The sequence below is a fragment of the Cordyceps militaris genome, assembly GCF_000225605.1.
Source record: "Cordyceps militaris CM01 unplaced genomic scaffold CCM_S00002, whole genome shotgun sequence".
NCBI classification, from domain to species: Eukaryota; Fungi; Ascomycota; class Sordariomycetes; order Hypocreales; family Cordycipitaceae; genus Cordyceps; species Cordyceps militaris.
In genome coordinates this window covers 5,202,349-5,218,008 of record NW_006271970.1, presented here as the reverse complement: position 1 = coordinate 5,218,008, position 15,660 = coordinate 5,202,349, and the positions used below count along the sequence as shown (strand labels likewise).

Genomic DNA, 15,660 nt, shown 5'->3' with positions numbered 1-15,660 from the left:
TTTTTTTTTTTCACATGAACGGGGGTATATAACAGGACCGGGTTGGAAGCCGTTTTGCAACATGGGACAATTCAGCCATCCATTCCATCCTCACTCTCCGTTGCAGTCTCATCGCCTTCTCTTTTGCTTCGAGGCAAAAAAATCTTTCTTGTTTCGGACAATTACAAAAACAAACCCTCCAAAAATCCTCCCCCAAAATACAGACAGTATGCTCTTGTCCTCGCTCGCCTCCGCTCAGGCCACCGGCATCTACGCGCCCAGCACCGCGCCGGGAGAGACGGCGGGCATCGCCACGCCACCCACCAGTGAGTCGAGCCCGCCCAGTGCGGGAAGCGGCTCGGTGACGCGGAGCCCTTAGATGACGACGACGCCGGTGCCGCGGACAGCCCGGGCGAAGAGCCGGTGCCGCCGGCCGACGATCAACCAGAGGCGGGCAAACGCAGCCCGTCCACCGACCAACAACAGGCCGCGGAAGCGCCGCCGCCGCCGGACCAACAAGACGCTGCGGATACTGGCCGCACGGTGCTGGAAATACGGGTGAAGCGCGAGGAGACGGAGTCAGAGGAACGCGGATAGGAGAGAGAGACAAGCGTGATGCTCCAGACCAACAGCATGGAGCATGGAGAGCTTGGTTCGGAGAACAGGGGTGTTGGTGGAAACGCAGCTGAGAGAGGAAGATGAAAGAGGATGCTTGTCTGAGCATATTGTACACACATATTACCATAGTTACTCACAATACACCAGCGTCTGCTGCACTCAAGAGCAAGCGGCGTTGACAGCCCCCTCCCCTCCCCCGCAAACTACCTCTGTGCAACGTGAGAGGTAGCAAGCCACCGAGCCAGGATGGCGGCCCTTTTTTCCCGATCGGCGCGGGGCAAACGATGGGACTGATGCAGGACATTAGTCGCTAGTGGATGAGACTGGTGGTGGGAAGAAGCAAGTGGGAAAAAATTGAAAGGATGTAGTAGACGGTTGTGTGTAAGTGGAAGGTTGAGTGCAAGACTACGCCACAACGACAATGACAATCATGTGAGAGGACTTGCACAATCATGTAGAGAGGACAATCACAATGTAGAGAGGTATGTAAAAATGTCTATTATTGGCAACAAAGACCCAGCAACAGAAGACGGCCCCAAAAAAACGCCATAGTTAAGAAGTCAGTCATGTTTTTTCTCTTCTCACACAAGGTTTTCATCTTGCACACGGTCAATGTCCCCACACACAAGTTCAATCTTGTACATGTACAATCGCTGCATTTCTTTTTTTTTTTCTCAAGGTTTTATAACGCCGAGTTTGCAGTGTAATTACCAGCCACGACCGGCCAGCTTCTCCTCGGGCTTCATGGAGTCGCAGTTGATGCCGACCATGGCCTCGCCGAGGCCGGTGCTGCACTCGGCGAGCACAGCGGCGTCCTTGTAGTGGGTGGTGGCGCGGACAATGGCCTTGGCGCGCTTCGCCGGGTCGCCGCTCTTGAAGATGCCGGAGCCGACAAAGACGCCGTCGCAGCCGAGCTGCATCATGAGGGCGGCGTCGGCGGGGGTAGCGACGCCGCCGGCGGCAAAGTTGACGACGGGCAGGCGGCCGAGCTCGGCGGTCTGGCGCAGCAGCTCGGCGTCGACCTCGAGTTCGCGAGCGAGCTGGCGGATGCGGACGATGCCGCCGTCGGCGAGCGCGGCGCGGGCCTCGGCGATCTGGCGGTTGACCGTCTTCATGTGGCGGACGGCCTCGACGACGTCGCCGGTGCCGGCCTCGCCCTTTGTGCGGATCATGGCGGCGCCCTCGGCGATGCGGCGCAGGGCCTCGCCGAGGTTGCGGCAGCCGCAGACAAAGGGCGCCTTGAAGGGCGTCTTCTCCACGTGGTACTCGTCGTCGGCCGGCGTCAGCACCTCGCTCTCGTCAATGTAGTCGACGCCCAGCGCCTCGAGGATCTGGCACTCGACAAAGTGCCCGATGCGCGCCTTGGCCATGACGGGGATGGTGACGGCCGCCTGGATCTCCTTGATCACGGCCGGGTCTGACATGCGCGCCACCCCGCCGTCCTTGCGGATGTCGGCCGGCACACGCTCCAGCGCCATGACGGCGCATGCGCCGGCTTCTTCGGCGATGCGCGCCTGCGCCGCGTTGGTCACGTCCATGATGACGCCGCCCTTGAGCATCTGCGCGAGGCCAGCCTTGACGGCAAAGGCCGAGGTGGTGGCGGCGGAGGCGGCGGTGGTGGTGCCGTTGCTGCTGCCGTTGGTGGCGGGGGTCTCGGAGGTCATGTTGACTGGGGTGTGTGTGTGTGGTTTTGGAGTGGGAGGAGATGAACGGTTGTCTGGTGGGAGAAGAAAAGGTGTCAGCGGGACGGTCAAATGGTTGTGTGGTGTGTGGATGGTGGCGAGGGGTTCATTGTGGCGGGGAGGGGCAGCAAGGCGGGCAAAAGGGCAGGAAGAGGGCGGAAAGCTTACAGGTCAATTGGAGATGTGAATGCAAGATGGGAATGAAGCAAGATGGGAAGAGGAAAAAGCTGGGGGAGGCGCCGAGCTAATAAAGCTGTGGGCTGAGTCAAGATGATGTGTGGTGTGTGTGTGTGGACGGAGTAGTTGAGAGGAAAAAAGGCAGCGAGTTTCGGAGAGGCCTGGATGGGCGTGGACGACATGTAGCGCGACTTTTTTTTTTTCCTCTTTTTTTTTTTTGCCCCTCATCAGAACGGCAGTGGTGGGTTAGCGTAGGCTTAAATTGGACGAGGGGCACGCACACCGAGCCGGGGTGGTTCAAGTACAGCAAGATACTGGTGCAATTGATTTTTACAAGATACAGCAAGGGAAATCCGAGGACGGGGGGATGTCGTAGACAGACGGAGAGATTGTAGACAACACGTCAGATATGGGCCCACGGCGGCGAAGATGTTGTCTCTGACGCCATGGTCCGGACACAACATCAGCACCATGCATACAATCCGACGCGACATCGACCAAACGCAGACGGCACGGAATATGCCCGCGACCAAACCAATTTACCAATTTAGCAACTTCGGTATCCGTGCTCCGTCCATCTCGCTGCCCGCTGGCCCCCGGTCCCCGACTAGCGCCCGCTGCGGACTGGCTGGTTTGGGACGCCTGCATGGCCGGGATTTTTTCTGATTCTGCCATTCGAACAAGACCTTTTTTTCTTGCCTCAAAGGGAGGGGGGCCGTCAGAAACGGAAGACATCAACCGAGAGACAAGATTGGTCGTTGCGATGCAAGCCAAGATGCTACCCGGAACATGCAGCCCATCTGGCCTTGTTGCCTCGCGAACTGGCGCATGTTGCCTCGACGCAAGCCAATACCGTCGACCAGATCGAGTCCTACCTGCACCCGGCAGCATCACCGGGGGCGAGATATATTGGTCGACAGCCGACACATGGTGAATCTGTACCGATACTGCGCAGCTCCCGTACGTTCCGCCCCTCGCTAACCCAAGCCATGCCTTTATCACGAACCCACGCTGCATCTCTTGTCCTTTTCCCCTCGACAAAGTTCTCTCCTCTCGACATTTTGTTCTCTCCGCACACTGTCTATTTTTGCTTGGCCCAGCACGGACAACGGGCCCTTGTCGTCGTATATGCGCGCATCTTCACCGGTGCGCCTCGCCCATTCCCCGGTAACCGGGTCGCCCGCAACTCTTCTGGCCTTCCCAGTGGTCTCCCCGATCCGCGCCGCTGCGATTCGACTCATTCTTAGTCACACTGAGTCGCGCTGCGGCCATCGAGCGAGCCGCCTTCCTGCCTAGAACTCGGCCTCTCCACTCCGGGGGCCCGTCCTCCACAACCCCCCCCCCCCATGACATGACTAACTTTTGTTACGTACAGCAACAACCACAAGTCGTAGCAACACCGCACAATCAAGACCTGGTGATGCAGTCGCCCGTCTGCAAAGTACACACACCTTCATTTCTCCACTGGCTGCTGTGCACACACACACGCTGTCAGTCGCGCCCTGCAAGGTACCACCGCCGCGGCTCTACCACCCATGTGGTACTTCTTCGGTGGCGCTACAAGGGTGTCCGAAGGCGGAGCTCCACTTCTTTAAAAAAAATCGACCCCTCCAAACAACGGCCGGCCGACTCCCGGAACTTTTTTTTTGATTTTCCCAAGCCCGGCTCGAGCCGATAATAATCCACGTTGCGCCGCCGCCGCCCATCTCCATGCCACTCGCCCAATCCTCCCCTCGTCTTCTTCCGCTGTCCTCGCCTTGAAGAAACCCCTTCGTCTGCGCCCCAAAAATGCAGCCCACCACCACCACGGTCGGCGTCCTCGCTCTGCAGGGCGGCTTCGCCGAGCACATCGTGCTCGTCCGCAAGGCCGCCGCCCAGCTCGCCGACAGCTTCCCGACGGCCATTGAGGCCATCGAGGTGCGCACGCCCGCCGAGCTCGCGCGCTGCGACGCCCTCATCATCCCCGGCGGCGAGAGCACCACCATTTCCTTTGTCGCCGCCCAGTCGGGGCTGCTCGAGCCGCTGCGCGAGTTTGTCAAGTGCGTCCCTGTCGCCCCCCCCCCCCCCGCGTCTCTGTTTTATTTTTATTTTCCTTGTTTTGCGAATACACGACGAAAAAAACTAACCACGGGTTACACCTGCAGAGTCCTGAAGAAACCGACCTGGGGCACCTGCGCCGGCCTCATCCTGCTCTCCGAGCAGGCCAACGCCACCAAGCAGGGCGGCCAGGCCCTCATCGGCGGGCTCGACGTGCGCGTCCACCGCAACCACTTTGGCCGCCAGACGGAGAGCTTCGCCGCGCCGCTCGACCTGCCGTTTCTGCCCGACGCCGCTGCCCGCCCCTTTGAGGGCGTCTTTATCCGCGCCCCCGTTGTCGAGGCCGTGCTGGACGGCGCCGTCACCGTCGTCGCCACCCTCCCCGACCGCGTCAACAAGGTCCGGCCCCGCGCTGGCGTCGTCTCCGAGGCGCGCGTCACAGACAATGCCGGCGACATTGTGGCGGTCCGCCAAGGAAACGTCTTGGGCACCAGCTTTCATCCGGAGCTGACGCCGGATGCGAGGATGCACGCCTGGTTCTTACAGGAGTTTGTGCGCAACAAGTAGACAGGAGGAGAGACATAAGGAGACGACACGAAATTACGGCGTTTAGGAGTTCAAACAAAAACATAAATCATCAGGTAGTCATAATAACTATCTCGGCACTTCATAGATTATACACCATTTATACACACACTATATCGCATCAAGTAAGAGGCATATAACAGCTTAATTTAAGTATCTAATATAAATAAAGATAATAAAGATGATAAAGATAATAAAGATGATAAAGATAATAAAGATGATAAAGATAATAAAGATGATAAAGATACTCAAGATAATAAAGATAATAAAGATAATTACTTACTTATCTTTCTTAGTAGCTTTACTTCATAGCCTTGCCGTGACTTGTTCTTGTGGCGTTGCCCTGACAACAGTGGACTAGTCACATGGAGCACTTGCCCCCGCCCTGTAAAGGCTCGTTGAAACCTGCATTATTAACCAAACGAGCAAAAACCATGTCGGCGGCTGTGACACCGTGGATGCGCGCTGTTGGATGGAACGTACTCTTTACCATCGGACCAGACGACGACGACGAATTCCCTCCACACTTTGCGGGCATACACCAGAACCCCCGCAAGCCGACCGTGACCTTTGCTGACGTGCGCGCCGAGCTGGCGTTGTGCTTCGACGGCAGCTTTCTTGACAATAATCAAAAAGACGACGACGACGACGGAAACAACAGCAGAAACATCGGGGGCAGCGGCGACAACGGCGATGGCGGCGACAACGGCGACAACGGCGACAACGGCGACAACGGCGATGGCGGCAACAACGGCGATAGGGGCAACAACGGCGATGGCGGCAATACAGCGCGCAACAAGCCATGGGGCGGCATCGCGTTTGCCCTGATCGAGACACCCGAGCCTGAAAACGAAGATGAACATGTTGAATATCCTGCCTGGATAACAGACGAAAACATAGACGCAATCGCCCCCGGCGTGCCGTCAAGCGATCCCATTAAAGCACGCAGGACCATCAAGTATCACATCGTGCGGCACAGCCGTTGCCTGTTACCAGCTGGCTCGTTATTAAAAGACCACCTTCGAGGTTTGACCTTCCTATTATGTCTCTCCAATGTCTCTCTGCTGACACTACGGCTGAACAGCAAAATGCGCACAACATTTACCAACCCCCGATCGATATCGCCATCCTGCCTATATACCACACAATAAGACGCCGTCTGACCCGAGACTCAACATCATGCCGCTGCGGCGTCAAGCCAAGCCTCGCTCGCAGTCACCCCCGAAACGAAGCGCGTCAGGTCGCAGCTCACCTAAGAAACCAACCGACGACGCCGACAGTGAATACGCCAATATAGTGGCTCCCGCGAACATGGACATAGATGCGGACCAGGCGCGCAAAGTCATGAGCGAATTCAGAATGGCGTGCATCAACAGGTCCGCATGCTGCGCTATCACCGGCGCCGGCGTGCCGTGGTGCCTAGGCCAGCCGATCGGTCCAGGCATCCAAGCCTGCCATGTGGTGCCGCAGCAGCATTATCATGTCTACCCGATGCCCAGCACGAATGCGTTGAGCTCAGACGCTGACGAGACAATGCGATATAATCCACGTCTGTTGCAAGAGGCGTGGCGAAAAACGTGGAGTCCTCGTAACGGCATCTTGCTGATGAAGCACATGCATGACTTTTTCGATTCGCGCCTCGTTTCTATCCACCCGAAGACTTTATTGGTGCGTGTCTTTGTGCCATATCAAGACCTGGAACCCTACCACGGCCGCAAGGCAACGGTGCCTTTGGATATCGACCGCAGGGCGCTGCGGCACCACTACGACATGTGTTGCATCGAGAACATGGCCGCAACCTACCCGGATCTAGATGCACCTCTACACAACACCAAGAGCCAGATCAGCACACCTGGCGCCGGCCTGGCCAGCACTTCCGGCGGCAGCACGCCTTTGACCGGCAGAACCGACCTGGCCATGACGCCAAACTATGGACGCGACCTGACGCAGCGGCCGGCCGGCGGCGATCCGTCTAAGAGACAGCGATCAGCCCCCCGTGACGACCATGACGACCAAGACGACGGGGTCCCTGCGGCAGACGAGGTCGAGTTTTTGGAGGAAGGAGAGGAGTTTCCTGCAGCCAAACGAATACGTCTGGAAGACAGGCTCAGGCTTTTTGACGGCTATGTAACCCCATGCAACAGCCGCGAGTTTCTAGGGGATGTTAACTGGGAGCTGACCAAGCACAAGTACCTAGAGCTAAACAAGTACGAGTCTCATTCGGAATCCCATGCGACTTAGGGAATGACTTGGGGAGGCTCATACTGACCTCGGGAGCGTCAGTAAGCAGTAGACTGACTAGAGCCTGAGTGAAGACGTCAAAAGCAGCAAGAGAAACAAGTCAGTTTTAATGTCGTGTCACAATTATTCCTAAGGAGGATTGTAGTCTGCTAAAGCTCCACAATGTCTAAATTCCTTGACTTTTATTATTACTAGATTTTTATAAGGAAGCAGTTTGCCTATTCCTGTATAATGCTGATTAGCTTAGACGTGCTACTAGACAATCCCCGAGGTATAAGGGTATTCCAGAGGTTGCTGCCCGTCACCAGGGAGCTTCATCTCACAGCCGACAAAAGCATCGACGCGCTATTCGGAGCCCAGGGAAGCACTCCCGAAGGTCCCACAGCGTATCCAGTCAGGCGTCCCCGGCATCCAGAAGTGGTTGCGAGGTGATCGGTCCGGCGCATGAAATCCTGGTGGCAGATTAAGCATCATTCATTGCTGCGCTGCATATGCATTTGCATGCAGCACCATGCAGCCCAATTCCGCCGTAGATCAGTGCACTGCCATGTATTTCTGGCGATTGCTTCAAAGGACAACACTGGTCCGGTGATCAGACTTTGTTCGCCCCATCGGAACATACGCCGGGTAAGGAACCCGGCGCAGGAGCGGACCTTGCGAGACAACCTCCACGCCCGAGACAGCACCTCAGCTTTCCCCACGTAGATTGCGTTGGCTATTTAAATCCCTCTTTCGCTGGTACAATCCGCCACTCTTTCTTACCGCCCACATCAAAACACCAACAGCAATGGCCTTTTCCAAGCTTGCTTTGCTCGCCAGCGCCGCGGCGTGCGTGTCCGCTCTCGCCGTGCCGAGTCCGGTCCGCTCCATAATCGACACCGCATCCGACGAGTGTCGCCTGCCTCCCCCTATCGACCCCTCCGGAGACCGTCTGCCGCACAGCTCTGCGCTCTGGGGCGGCGCGGCCGCGCTCCGCCTGCAGGTCCGGCGGCACCAAGCCGTCGTGCGCGTGCCCTCCATCTGCTATGACGACCTCGGCGCCATTGGCCATGACGGCCGCTGGGCGCCCTTTGACCAGCTGCACCGGGTGCTCCGAAAGACGTACCCCACGGTGCAAGTGAACCCATCTGCCAGCTCAACGAGGACCCCAGCAAAGCTAACGCTGGCAGCAGGTACAAACACGCCGCGGTGGAAACAATCAACACGTACGGCCTGCTCTACACCGTCCGCGGCAGCGACCCCGCGCTCAAGCCGGTCCTGCTCATGGCGCACCAGGACGTCGTCCCCGTCGCCGACGCTTCCACCTGGACGCACCCCCCGTTCGCGGCGCACTACGACGGCCAGTTCCTCTGGGGCCGCGGCGCGAGCGACGACAAGAACAGCCTGACGGCGCTGCTCTCCACGCTCGAGACCATGCTCTCCCTGCGCTCGTGGAAGCCCCGGCGTACCGTGCTCGTCAGTCTGGGCTTTGACGAGGAGTGCTCCGGCTTCCGCGGGGCCGCGCACATTGCGGCGGAGCTCACCTCGCGCTACGGCGACGGGGGGCTCGCTGTCGTGCTCGACGAGGGCGGCTTCGGCATCCAGACCGTCGGCGACGTCAAGTACGTGCTGCCGAGCATCACGGAAAAGGGCCACGTCGACGTGTGGTTTGACCTGGACGTCATCGGCGGGCACAGCTCCATCCCCGCGCCGCACACGGGCATCGGCATCGTCGCCGAGATTGTCGCCGCGCTCGAGGCCCACCCGTACGCGCCCGTGCTGACCACGGCGAACCCCGTGTACGCGCACATGGCGTGCCTGGCGCGCTACTCGCCGGCCGCCCGGCCCGAGATCACGGAGCGCGTGCGCAGCGGCGACGTGCAGGGCCTGGCTGCCGTGCTCGACGCGGCGGGCGCCGCAGAGGCGTACACGGTGCGCACAGCGCAGGCGGTCGACTTTATCCGCGGCGGCCAGAAGATCAACGCCATGCCGGAGAAGGTCACTCTCGGCGTCAACTACCGCGTCACGCTCGACGACGGCATCTACAAGGTGCTGCACAACATTGTCAAGTACGTTGACCCGGTAGTGAAGCGGTACAACCTGTCCGTGGCGGCGTTTGAGGGCGACGACGGGTATGCCGCGTACGCGGCCAAGGCGGGTGCGCCCGTGGACGCAGCGTACGCGACGAACGCCAAGGGCAAGCTCACTATCAAGACGGCCGAGACGTCGCAGCCGGCGCCCGTCTCGCCGATGCACGGCAAGGTCTGGGATACCTTTTCCGGCACCGCGCAGCACACGCTCGCTTTTGACGGGACTGTCGTGCCCGTCGGCGAGACTATGACTGGTAACACGGATACTCGACACTATCAGAGTATGTTGGTTCTTTTTGGACAGAGTACAACAGAGACTAACAGGATTGAGCAGACCTCACCCCCAATATTTACCGCTTCACGCCTGCTGCGGCTGGATCCTCGTACAACATCCACACAATTGACGAGCGCGTGGACATGCACGAGCACATGAAGATGATTGCCTTTTACTACGACTTTGTCCGCAACTTTGACGCGGCTGTGCTTGAGGGCGAGAGCGCGCCGGAGCTAGATAACCTGGAGCTGTAGGGGTGGTTGGCTACACAGGAGAATCGATGGATCGTGAGCATGAAGAACGTCTCAACAAATGGTATATTCAATGATTAAATTATTATCAAACGTAACTTGATTCCTAGCTCTGGTGCATGCGATTGTAGATGTTGCAAGCCGAGCCACAACAGGCCGCAGATGACAGCCCTGCACGACCAACAATTGAAATCATGTACAAAGTCGCGTTGCTGTGATTGTGCTTTTTAGTTCGAGGTCGGCCGCGTAACATGCTGGCCCATCCCGAACTGTTATCAGCGCTTCGTGCTGGGTTCCGCGCTCAGCTGGTCGCCCATGCATGCTACTTCTGGAGAGTGCCAAGCCAGCCTGGCCAAGGTGCATACTTTCCTGCTTTCTTGCCACCGCCTGCCCAGCTCGCAGTAGATTCCCCTCGTCAAAGTACAGTAGACAGTTGGGACATGCGTGCTTCAGCCCTTCCGAACCGTCGCAGGCATCACGGTGGCTGTATACCCGGCCTCGGCGTGGAAGCGAGCAGGTCTCGAAGAAGAGTGTCGTGGATGAAGAGACGCAGTCGCTTCTACCCGCGGGGCACAGGGACGAGATCGTCGAGTTGGTAGCACCGCGAGCTTTTGGAGCTCGAGGGTAGGTACGCCGTCTGTGGAGGATCGAGACGACGGCTAGCGAGGGTCTGCCGCGATGGGTTGAGAAGGACTGGGAAAGGACACAAAATTTCTCACAACGTCAACTTTCCCATTTTCATTTTTTGTTTCAGTATTCTTTTCACTATCTTCTAGTTATCAAGGTACCTACATAGCGTTGCCATTTTCTTTCTCATCCGTCTGTTGCTTCAAGACATGTCAGTTGTCTCACTCGATGCTCCCACGCCACCGCGAAGCTCTTGACCTCATGTCTCGCGCTGGTGTATCAGGTTGTCTCACAGGCGGCAACCCACAACACATTTCTCCGATAGACCCGAATCCGGAAAGAGGAAAGAGGGGGAAAGCTCGGTACTTTTGAAAAGCAAGAAATGGAAAGAGTATGCGGCTCTATAGGTGGGACTACGGCACGCTTGACGACTCTTGCTTGGTCCCGTCAAAGAGACAAGAATTACAAGTCAATTCTCAAACTTGATAACATGACAATGTTCGACCATTGTCAGTTGCAACCAAAAACAAATCGACAAGTGAGCTGTCTGTCCACTCACGAATTGCACATCCAAGATACACCCTCCACCCTACAACTCCGCGACTCAGACATTCTTACCCCCTCCATCACTGCTTATGAGAAAAAGGCGATTCGGATTTGAGAGCTGGAATTGGGCCTTGTTCTGGCCCCTTTGATGTTGGGCAGAGATCGACGCAGCTCGTCTACCGACTGCTCAGACGAGAGCGTTGTGTTGTTCGCCGCCCTTCAAAGCAGACCAGAAGGAGCAAAAGGTGTCATAATTGGTGGAACACGCTGTTGATTGACTCAGGGTATCTTCAAAGACATGCTTTTGCACATCGTAGTGCGAGCGCAGGGAATCATGATATAGTAGAGGGCTCTTTATGGTCCCGCGATAGTACCATACTAGGCTACGAGATATCTTGCTGCTTGCCCGAAAAAAAAACTACCCAATCTCTACCTGTGCTAGTTGTATATTCTACCCTTTGCCGACATTTGAGCTGCCAATACTCTGTTGTCCCCTCCCCAACGTCCCTACTAAGCTGTACACGTTCAACCAACCGGAAACCAGAAAGGCCAGCTGGAAGCCATCATTTACCCTCACATCTCGCTTGCACCATGCGAAACCAGACAAATTTCTAATCCGACCCCTATTCCCCAGTGGTACAGCACACGGGGCAGAAGTCGACCATCATCATGTAAGTGGCCTCCCCATATCCAACATTCCGACCGCCGAGACATGGGGGGGTCTTTGAGCGGCACGTTGCATTCTTCACCAATCGCCGGCTGTCTCCGATTGCTTGGCGGTTAACTCGAGGGAGCTCTGGCTGTTTCAGTCGTGGCCTCTTTGGGATAGCTTCAACCAGGTAGTGATGCAATCCAGCAAGCAGTGCAAAAGGAGAAGTGACGAGCTAAGCTAGCCTGTCAAGTCGAGTGAAAATCCCCGTCATTAGCGCCAAAGAACATCCCGGTTTGCAGAGGAATGCCCGCTGTGGAATTGCGTTTCAAGCTGCTGACTGATTACGGGCGATGCAGAGACTGTAAGCAAAGCGGAAACAGGGAAACGGTGGTTGGTAGGATATTTCACCTCTCTATTGCGTATGGTATTAAGTAAGTTTAATTATGTGCCCTCTCCTGGCTGGAGAAATTGAAAGAAAGAAAGCCGCTTTATCCATTTTACCCAGTAAATCGCCGAAATCCCATAAATCAATAAAGCTGAAAAACGCCGAAATATGAATCGCTATTTTCACCTGCCATCTTCCCCGTGTAAACAAAAAGGTTGTCAGCTCAGAAACTGAAAAGACCACTGCGGCGTTTGCCGAGCGGGTATACCATCAGCGCACTCATGAAGAGACCGACACTGATGGAAATGGCAACCTGGACAACCAGGAAGAGCACGTTGAACGCCGTGTTGTCCATGCCCCCCGCCGAGGTACCAGACTTCGTCGTGTTGCCAGTCGCCTCGTTGGCAGATGTAATGCCGGCAAGCAACGAGCCACCCGCCGCAAGGCCCGACGGGACCTGCACAAAAATGGCGGGCAGCATGGCCGCCGCAGCGAGACTATAGCCTACGCTGCGTCTGCTCGCCTTCTTCTCCTTCTGAATCGTGTCGCTGGTGGCGGACTCGGCGTCCGCGATAGACCCCGTCCACGCGTCGGACCTGTTGCTGCGCCGGCTAAAGTAGCGACGCGTCACATTCTTCCGCCACCAGTCGGTCAAGTCCAGCCAGGCGTTGTCGGCGTGCCGGCCCAAACGCGAGTACAAGTTGGCCAGGATCCCGACGGTCAGCGCGCCGAGCATGTTGGAGATTTGGCCGTTGCCTTGAAAGTAGAGGCTCGTGTAGCTGTTGACGGCGTAGCCAGCAACGGCCATGACCAGCATGGCGGGAATCTGCCTCCACTTGGCCTGGTTCACAATGCACAGGCAGAGCGTGAAGCAGGGCACGAAAAACATGTTCCAACCACGGTGCAGCGGCCGGGTGCAATGCGTGCTACTCGCTGCGTTGGGATCCATCATGCCGTAGAGGGTAGCGCCAATGGTGATGCCGTATCCCAAGAATAGAGTGTAAATGAGAGCATACACCATGCGGACACTGCCGGCAACGAGGTTGTGACTCTGCAGCTCCAGCGAGCTGCACAGTACAATGTAGCCGGGAAGAATGAGGGCAATGCTGCTCTGCGCTAGCGCCGAAAAGCAAAACAGTTGTCCGTTGTCGATGGAGCCAAAGCCCCGAGCGATGAATGAGGTGATGATGGAGGCCGAGACTTCAAAGACGTGGGCATACAGCTCGTTACTGGGTGCGAATACGAGCTGGAGGATACCAACGATACAGCCAAGGATGAAAGCGCAGGGCAGATCGATGAAGCGGCCCTCAAAGGCAAACGGGGCAACACTGGCAGAGGCAACACCGTACATGATGATTCGAAACCAGACGGGGAACTTGGTGTCGCTGTTGATGACATCCTCGAGTTGCTTTGTGGCGTCTTCAACACCGAGCTTGTCGTGAACCACGTGCTTGTAAATGTTGTGCACATCGCGAAGCTTGCCCAAGTCGATGCCCTCCGGCACACGAATGAGCTTGACTTCGGTTGTGTGGGTGGAGCTATCATCGAAAGAGATGATCATGCAGGAAGGCAGATATAAGAACTGGCTTTCAATCTCGAGCACGCGAGCCGACATGGTCATGTACTCTTCGAGTCGATGGGTAGGGGCACCGTACATCATGAGCGCCCGACATAACTTCATGAGATACCGATGCCGAGCAATGGTGCCGGCAATGTGAATGGTAATGCGGTGCTGCTCCTTCTTCGGCTTGGCCGGTTTCTCCTTCTTGATCTTGTGATCCCATTGATCCGATATTTGACGAGACACGGGGACGGCGAGCATGGAGGACGACTTGAGCAGTTCGGTGAGGGCTAGTGACGAGGTAGAGGACTGGGGCTTGTGATAGGAAAAAAAGCCGCTGGTGGGCCGCGAGCGGCTGCTTCCTGAGGTAGACGGGCTTCTCGAGTTGGGTGGTGAGGAGCGAGGGGACATGGTGGGTGTTGTAGCGGCAGAGTTGAATTCGGAGCTGGGGGCGCTTGTGTTTTGTCCTCTCTCATGTTGGTAGAGATTCAGCAGCGACGACAGGATACCACCGCGATACTTCGTTGGGCGAGGGACATATTCCTGGGGGTCGGCGGGAATGGGTGTTGAAGTGCCAGAGCTGTAGGACTTATGGTGTCGGTGGAAGAAGTCGGCTTTCTTAGTCTTCATGGTATGAGACAGGACAAGCGACTCTGCGACATTATGAGTGTCTGTGGCTTGCGGTTGAGATGAGCGCAGGGTACGGTGTCTGATGTGCGAGATGTGAGGAGGAACCTTGATATCGTCATGATCCAGCCACTGGTCTGGATCATCTGCATCTTCGAGCAAGGGCTGGAATGTAGCACTGAGCTCACCCGAGCTCCGCCCCGACACGGGTGACGAGTACCCTCCCACAGACATGGCCAGGCGATCCGCCCGGTGCCGTGCGTCAGTCATGGACCGGACCTGACGTTGGCTGGCCTTTTGCTCGGCTAGGTCGGCCTCCTCGCGCTCCTTGGGAACATCGTAGCTAGTGCTGCGACGTAGGACAGGCCTCGGGGGTCGGAGAAGGTTTGGGGTCTGTGCAGCCGTGCTTTGGGGGGAGGTGTCGCTGTAGTGAGGATCAATGTCCATCTTGCTCTCGGAAGCGGGCTGCTGGTCCTCTCCCGAGAGAATCTTGGTCAATGCAATGGTGAGCTCGAGAGCGTCCGGCACACCGGACTGCGGCGTGCCCTCAAAGGAAGGCGTAGAAATGTTGGAGAGATTGTCGCGGGGTGACACGCCGGCGGCGTCCTTGGATGATGAGTCACGGGCAAAGCTGCCGCTGGCAGAATGCCAGCCGACACGCTTCTTGCCCTTGCGGGTAGGGCCCAGGCCATCCGTAGGAGCCGGGAGGACGTTGCTGTCATGACCGAGTGTTGGTGGTGTTGCCATGATGGTTGACGCTAGTGTGTTGGTGATTCTCACAGCTAAGACAAAGTTTCACCCTCTGCGGGAGAGAGTGAAGCAGAAACCAGAAGGTGACATGAAGAGAGGAAAAGAGTCCAGTCCCGACCACGACCATATAGCTTAGCCAAAGATGATTAAATCGGGTCGCAGACAAGTGCAACGAAAGCGTCCGGCACGATCGAGAGACGGACCACCACACTGGACGGCCGAGTCGTAGAGTCGCAGAGTGGTGGGGTCGCAAGGGACCAGGAGCATGCCATGGCGAACCAGGAGTCAAAAAGTTTTCACGTCTCCTCTTCATCAACAACACTGCCCTCGGAGGGTTCCATCTTTTCCGCAAATTTGCCATTATCGGTCTTGTATGGGCTTGTGGGTTCTGCTCGAAGCCTAATTGCCGCGACAGGAGATAACTAGTCAGTCTTCGCAAGCAACCAAAAGGGTGGGCGCTGCTGGCGGCCCAATTGGACGAGGGGGTGCGAGTCGGTGCCAGCAAATTCAGATAGCAGAATTGTGGGCTCCTCTCTCCCAAGTCCGGTTTTTCTTCCCCTGTGCTTGTTTTTTTCCCCGAACCTGGTGGTGCTCTTTGA

General features: G+C 56.9%; 6 protein-coding genes across 6 annotated transcripts; 4 read left to right on the top strand and 2 right to left on the bottom strand.

Moving 5' to 3' along the window:
- Positions 1–14: 14 nt before the first annotated feature.
- CCM_03580 (uncharacterized protein) lies at positions 15–576 on the top strand (the record flags this gene model as incomplete). Its single annotated transcript, XM_006668731.1, has 3 exons — positions 15–24; positions 204–305; positions 359–576. 3 exons carry the CDS (start codon positions 15–17, stop codon positions 574–576), a joined length of 330 nt encoding a protein of 109 aa, XP_006668794.1.
- Positions 577–1,304: 728 nt separating this feature from the next.
- On the bottom strand, positions 1,305–2,261 carry CCM_03579 (pyridoxine biosynthesis protein; the record flags this gene model as incomplete). Its single annotated transcript, XM_006668730.1, has 1 exon — positions 1,305–2,261. One exon carries the CDS (start codon positions 2,259–2,261, stop codon positions 1,305–1,307), a length of 957 nt encoding a protein of 318 aa, XP_006668793.1.
- Positions 2,262–4,244: 1,983 nt separating this feature from the next.
- On the top strand, positions 4,245–5,060 carry CCM_03578 (pyridoxine; the record flags this gene model as incomplete). Its single annotated transcript, XM_006668729.1, has 2 exons — positions 4,245–4,495; positions 4,601–5,060. 2 exons carry the CDS (start codon positions 4,245–4,247, stop codon positions 5,058–5,060), a joined length of 711 nt encoding a protein of 236 aa, XP_006668792.1.
- Positions 5,061–6,257: 1,197 nt separating this feature from the next.
- Positions 6,258–7,319, top strand: CCM_03577 (uncharacterized protein; the record flags this gene model as incomplete). Its single annotated transcript, XM_006668728.1, has 1 exon — positions 6,258–7,319. The coding sequence occupies one exon, from the start codon at positions 6,258–6,260 to the stop codon at positions 7,317–7,319; it is 1,062 nt and encodes a 353-aa protein (XP_006668791.1).
- Positions 7,320–8,106: 787 nt separating this feature from the next.
- Positions 8,107–9,916, top strand: CCM_03576 (vacuolar carboxypeptidase Cps1, putative; the record flags this gene model as incomplete). Its single annotated transcript, XM_006668727.1, has 3 exons — positions 8,107–8,430; positions 8,454–9,669; positions 9,723–9,916. 3 exons carry the CDS (start codon positions 8,107–8,109, stop codon positions 9,914–9,916), a joined length of 1,734 nt encoding a protein of 577 aa, XP_006668790.1.
- A 2,430-nt stretch (positions 9,917–12,346) lies between these two features.
- Positions 12,347–15,188, bottom strand: CCM_03575 (DUF1212 domain membrane protein; the record flags this gene model as incomplete). Its single annotated transcript, XM_006668726.1, has 2 exons — positions 12,347–15,069; positions 15,092–15,188. 2 exons carry the CDS (start codon positions 15,186–15,188, stop codon positions 12,347–12,349), a joined length of 2,820 nt encoding a protein of 939 aa, XP_006668789.1.
- Between the last annotated feature and the right edge of the window lie 472 nt (positions 15,189–15,660).